The 6,273-nt window shown below is 46.6% G+C and overlaps 1 protein-coding gene across 7 annotated transcripts in view; it reads right to left on the bottom strand.

Annotated features, from left to right (window-relative positions):
* Nucleotides 1-5,007: 5,007 nt before the first annotated feature.
* Nucleotides 5,008-6,273, bottom strand: part of BCAS1 (brain enriched myelin associated protein 1) — a 98,959-nt gene continuing 97,693 nt past the window's right edge. For all 7 annotated transcript variants that reach the window (XM_055343029.1, XM_055343049.1, XM_055343059.1 and 4 more), the window contains one exon: nt 5,008-6,015. In XM_055343029.1, the coding sequence (XP_055199004.1) occupies nt 5,941-6,015 (75 nt within the window). In that variant the 3' untranslated portion in view covers nt 5,008-5,940. The remainder of the gene's footprint in view (nt 6,016-6,273) is intronic.

Here is a 6,273-nt window from a genome sequence, read left to right as displayed (position 1 = left end):
CAGAGCTGATCCTTTTAAATTGATGATCAGTGGAGTGGTAGCTCTGCCTAGACCAGTGGTTTTCACATTTCTCTGCCTCAGAACCACCTGGAGGGCTTGCTAAAACACACATTGCTGGACTCCACCCTGAGTTTTTGATCCAGTGGATCTGGAATGGAGCTGCAGAATTTGCATGTCTAATTGGTTCTCAGGTGATGCCACTGCTGATTGTTGTGGGACCATACTCTGAGAACCAGTAGGCTGGGCAGCTGGGGAGGGTGGATGTCTGATGAAAGTGATGGAATACTTGGTGCTAAAATAAACTCATACTAGAGCATAAGGCACCTCCCTCCCCGACGGATGTGGACATGGTGTATCTATCTGTTAATACATCCATCCATTCAGCCAATATTTGTTGAGAATCTACCGTGTCCAGGCATTGTGCTAGACCTTGGCGACAGAGTGGTGAAGGACACAGACACAAAGGTCTCCGATGTTGATGAGTTCATAGTATAATGGCCCTGTTTTGGAGGGCAGGGCATCATAAATGTATGTGTCCCATCAGTCCCAATTCTAGGGGCACGGTTGGTCTGAGAAACGGCTAACTTTAAGGATACCGATGCCAGTAATTGCCTTCCTGTTGATTGCATCATCATAATTGCCTCTAAATAACCAATTTTGCCAAAATGATAAATCAAAACTGATTATGGTAATCCTATAATCCCCTTGTCTGGAACTGTAGCCATCAGTTGGCACTGGTCTTAGGGTGAAGTCAGCCCATGAAACATGGCAGAGCAGAGTCCAGAGAATCAGAGCCAGGCTGTGATATAACATCCGTTAAATGATATGATACGTATCCTTATTATTATTATGATTATTATTACTAGCCAATTTGAGTAGGAGTTTTTTGCTATTGGTGCTGAAAGTTCCCTATGATGTAATAGCTCTCCTTTACTGAGTGCTCATGATGTGCCAGCCACCAGCTGCCCAGCGTAGGCACCAGTACCGTCCCATTGTTGAGGGAGGAAACTGAGAGGTTAAGTCGCTTGCCCGCTAGGTGGGTGCAGAGACGTGAGAGGTAAGGCAGTGTTATGGAGCATAAGATGCTGGCGAGGGGAACTCAAGTGCTTTGCAGTGAAACCAGCCTACACGCTTCACAGTCACACTGTGCTGCCTTAAGCTTCTTCTAACTGATAAGAATGGAAAACCCAACCATCCCACTTTATCTTTGTCTGATGGACTGGGAATCATGGAAAGCAGTTGATTTGCCCAGGTTGGCTCTCTTGTTCTAGTTCTCTTCACTAAACTTGACTGCTTTCTAGAAGTTGGTCAACAAACACATTCTTAAGACCTTTTTTTGGCTGAGCCTCCTGGTTAGGGAGTCAGGGAAAAGGCTTGGCTGGAGACGGTAGCACCCTAAGTCCTCGAACTCCCCCATGTGGCCAGATTTCAACGAAAACATCCTTCTGTGAGAGTCAATCACGGAAGCAGTGAGCTCCTCGGATGGCAACCATCGCCAGAAGTGCAGCTGGGGGCCATTTTGTCAAGAAGTGCTCTTTTGGAGAGAGAGAGAGAGAGAGAGAGAAAGAGAGAGAGAGAAGGCATACAGGTGCATGCCAGTGCCCTCATAATAAAATATAACAAAGGTGGCAATTAAGTTCAGTTAGAGGTATACAGCTTGAAATTAGATAATGTATTCAGGAAGCACTCTATAAACTGCCAAGCGCCAGAATGTGAGGCATTATTAATGTTACCCTTACTTTTCTGGAATTGCCCGGGTTGCTCTGTCTGCTATGACAAGTTAAAGGGCCGGGGGATGCAGAAGATAAAGTGAGTCACTTTCTGGGGGACAGAAGCAGAGCCGCAAAGGTTAAGCCCTCCAGTACACCAATTTATGCAAAGGGCTGGATCCCAACCAGCTCTCAGGCCAGCGCTAAGATCTGAATTACAAATTTACAGAATTTGCTGCTCGGTAAGTAATTTCTTTTCTCCCTAATGGAGCCCATAATTTCCAGTGGGCCAGTGCCCACTGTGTGTTCACTGATCAAGTGAGGAAGATCCAGACTGCAGAGGAGCCCAATTTCTACCCACCGGGCGAACCGCCTTTTAAGAAGGCTTAGACAGGGACATTGGGAGGATGGTTAAAACCAGCGCTGAGCTTCCCTGCGACTCTGCAGAGCGCTTGCCCTGTGTCTGCAACTTGGGTGAGTTACTAATTGAAGTCATTTTTCCTCTGCAAAATTTTCTCTAAGGTAGGAAAAGCTAGCTGCTTTTCTTTTTTATGTTCTAAGATCCACGTGGGGACTGTTTGACACAAGAAATGACATTTGTCAGGTCCAGGTGTGAGAAGGAACCAGCAGGACACAGATTCCAGTCTCTTGGAGTCTGATTTAATGGGGCCCCATTGCTATCTGGACTGCTTGCAAGCAGCCCAGGGCAGCCCAGCCCCAATGCGTGTGTGTGTGTGTGTGTGTGTGTGTGTGTGTGTGTGTGTTGAAATCCCGGATAATTTGCTTAAAGAGCAGGGGGATGCAATCAAACCCCAATAACTTCATTTTCTTTCCCTTTTTCCCTCCCCTTTTGGCATTTCTTTAGGTATGCCTCCCCTTCCCTAGATGATGAATTCACCAGGGACCTCACGGGCCGCTGAGAACAAGCGCGCTTTTGAATGAATTCTTTTATGGATATCAGTCAAAAAGTCACCGTCAGCTGGAACTGGAAAGCAGAGTCTTTTTGCTTTTGTTTTTCCCCCACTGGCGGCCGTTTCAGCTCAAAAGCTCAATTCTTGGAAGGGCCACTTCTTCCTGCCACCGAAGACACACTTCCCCATGCACCTAAAAATAAAAAGTAAATAAATAAGTGAGTTTGCAAATTTTGAACGACCCCCCCCCCCCGCAGGCCAGGATTCCCTTTCAGCTTGCAGGGCGGGTTTGGAGTTTGGCTGTGCACAGCTCGGCGGCCAAGCGGTGTTTCTGGGCTCCATATTCTGAAGAACTTCAGTCCCTGTAGGCTTTTGAGACTCAAGAGCCTTCCTGAGCTCACTTGGGGAGGTTTTGCTCCTTTTTTTTTTTTTTATGGGTGTGCAGGCATGGAAATTAGTATTGGCTGTAAATGCATCAGGAATGAGCTCCCAGCTAAAAATAACACAACAAAATAAAACAAACAAAACACAAACCCTCAAAACTCAGAGAAGGGGCTTTATTGGGTTTCTGGGGGCGACAACTATATTTCAAATCCCCCAAGCAAGTTCTTTTCTGAGTCTGCTCTGGCTTAAGTTTTCTTGCCTTTAACAACAACAACAAACCCAAGCAATTTCATGCAAAGCTTGCTCTCTCTCTCTCTCTCTCTTTTTTTTTTTTGGCCGGGGCGATATGAAACTGTTAACAGAAAGTGTTGGCTGTGCAGAGAGGTTCTCAGCAAAGAACGTCATTTAAAATTTTTTTTTGAAAATTTCTTTTCCGGGAGGTGGGGGAGGGGTGGGCCCCTTCCGTCCCTTGTGACTCAGGGCTGCTTGGGGGCATTTTTCATCAGGGCCAAAAGCCCCCGTGCCCAGTGAGGTGAAACTTGCAAATGAAACTGTCACCTTTCTCAATGGACGTGTAGGGCCCCCGAGCTCACCAAAGGTCACACAGGGCGACCCCCCCCTGGTGTTCGGGGACAAAGGAATAAGCAGCTGCCTGGTTTCCTTGAATCAGCCCATGTTCTAGGATGGTGTTGGTGGAGGAAAGACACCCTGGCAGCGAGGGCTTCCCCAAAGGACTTTTTCCTCATTTGTGCCAAGTAAAGCATGCAGACATGGAGTGTCATGAGGTCATTGTCAACAGGGTGAGTTACAGACCCTGATCTCCAGGTTTGAGGCACAGGTCTGATGAAGCTAAGCTAGCTGCAAGGAAGGGACCTCTGATCTTTATTTGAAACCTAGCCTGCGGCCATCCAAGATCCGAGCTGGGAGCCGGCAGGCCTCGGCTGCAACGGGGCCCCCCAAATCTGGTTTTTCAGGGATACCATATTTTTCCTGAAGACATTTTCTAAATTCCGCCCCCCCCTTTTTTTTGTGCCAAAGCCATGGTTTCATTTACCTCACGCGCAGATTTGTCAGGGGAGTATATTCAGTGTTCACTTCGGATCATTGTGTGATGGATTTATACGAGCCAGCGTGTAGGTGCGGATCTGTTCTACGTATGTGAATATGAGCGCGTGCAAGCGTTTATTCTTGTATGTAATATGTAAGTATGAGTGTGCTCGTGCAATTCTCCATGTCTGTGTGTAAAGTACGTTGATACGATGTAGACCCCTATCTGAATATCACGTGCGTATCTAACGTGGACACTGCCCAGGCACACATCCTCTAGCTGCTCCCAGCTCACTGGGAGCACCTGGTCCCGGGGGGCGGGGCCAGGACTCATCAACAAGGATTCAAAGGTTCACCTCCCAGCTGCCCGCCCCCCCCCAACCCCAGGTAGAACCTGCTGTAAAGTGTAATTCACACTCCAGCGCCCACTAAGGGGATCAGGATGAAACAACTCCAGCTGAGACCAGTCCTTGCCCAGCTCCCTCCCCGCCCTGTTGCTCACTTCCTCTCCCCGCCCCCCCCAGTCCTCCCCTGGTGTATCACAGGCTTCTGAATCCCTGTCTCAGGCTCTGCACTAGGCCTCCTGGGCAAAAGCAGTAGTTTTATATAAGTGCACATGTTTATATGCAAATATAGGTGCACACATTTGTATGCGCATGTGCCCACATACAAGGAGATCTAGGAGCATCCAGGAGGGCAGACAAGGGGGAGGAAGAAAACTGATTTTATACTGTGGAGGATACAAGTGCCTCGGGGAGAACCAGACACCTGCTTTAACAGTTGGAAATTAAAAGATGCTTTAGATATAAATGTATTTTTTTTTATTAAATCAGAAAAAGAAAGATACAGTATACATGATATCAATCATATGCTACTTTGAATTACATTTTAATAGATTCACGGTCCTGTTTACTCCTCTGTACACGTATTAAAAAAAAAAACCTCGAGTATTTGAATAATCTTCTGAAAATTTTTATTAACGGGGGTTACGGGGCGGGTTTGATCAGAAAACATCCTGAGAACATTAGGAAATTACAGACAGACTTGAGATAAGTGTCAGACAGAACAGATGAAGCAAGCCCCTCAGCCATCTGAGAAGCATTAATAATGTAAGATTGCAGAGACCAAATCTTTGTTAGGGCTACAGGATGCGGGATTAAAACGGAGACCTCAGTGCCCCCTTGTGTTGCAAAGTAAACTTGCAACTTCATTTATTCTGCTTTTTTTTTTTTTAAGTTGTAATCCTTGCCCTTGTCGCTGAGCTTCAAAAAGCAATTGTTTTCCCCAAATCATTTCAAACCCTCTGCGGTCAATCTTTTCCCTCTCATCAATAACTCCCAAGGACCCTATTCGAAAAGCAATTCCTATTCATTCCCTTTCCACTCCCCACACTTTCCATCCCAGGAAATTGGCAACCTCCCCCCAACACTGAGCCCATGTTGTCCCTCCTCGAAAGGTGAACTTAGACGGATTTTTGTCCCTCCTCTTCGAGCTGAGAGGATGAGCTCGTTTTTACTACAAAGCTGAATTCCGTCCAGCAGGCATTTTTCCTCCGCTGCTTACTTGCCACTGTCATTTTCCATGACTTACCCGGAATGCATTCCTCTGCCCCCTCCACCCCCTGCTGCCCCGCCACCCCATCCAGTCTTCTGACCTGACTCATTAACCTGCTTAGACCCATCTTTACAGTTATTTACCGGAAAAGATTGGACCAGAGACGTAAATAATACACCTCAATATACAACAGCTCAGGCTTAATTTGTAGGCAGAATTTCATTGGATGGCCATTAGGAGAAAACTATGTACATGGAGTGGGTTCGGGGAGGAGAAGGGGCAGGGAGAAGGCATCTTGCTGGCAGGACAACTTGGTGGGAACTGTAGTGATTTGTTTACTTGGATTTGCCAACTGGTCCGATGGATACAGGGTCTGTTTGCACTTGAGCGTCCAACATCCGCTTTGGTCCCTGGAGAAAAATATAAAGAAGTTGTACCCTAAGGAAAGTCTGAAATATCAAGAGCAACCACTGCCATTTATGTAGCACTTACTCTGTGCCAGGTGTTGTGCTAAATAAATTTGCGGGATAAAAGAATGGTCTCCAACCAGATGTTGGAGTGCAATGCCCAGTAATACCAATTTCTAGCTTTGTGAAGTCTTTGAGAAATTACTTAACTCTTTTTTTTTTCTATATATGATAGTCACGGGGGGGGGGCAGAGTCACAAG

This window comes from Nyctereutes procyonoides, unplaced genomic scaffold (genome assembly GCF_905146905.1).
Source record: "Nyctereutes procyonoides isolate TBG_1078 unplaced genomic scaffold, NYPRO_anot_genome, whole genome shotgun sequence".
Classification (NCBI taxonomy): Eukaryota; Metazoa; Chordata; class Mammalia; order Carnivora; family Canidae; genus Nyctereutes; species Nyctereutes procyonoides.
Note: the sequence above shows the minus strand (reverse complement) of the source record. Positions and strands in the feature narration are given on the sequence as shown.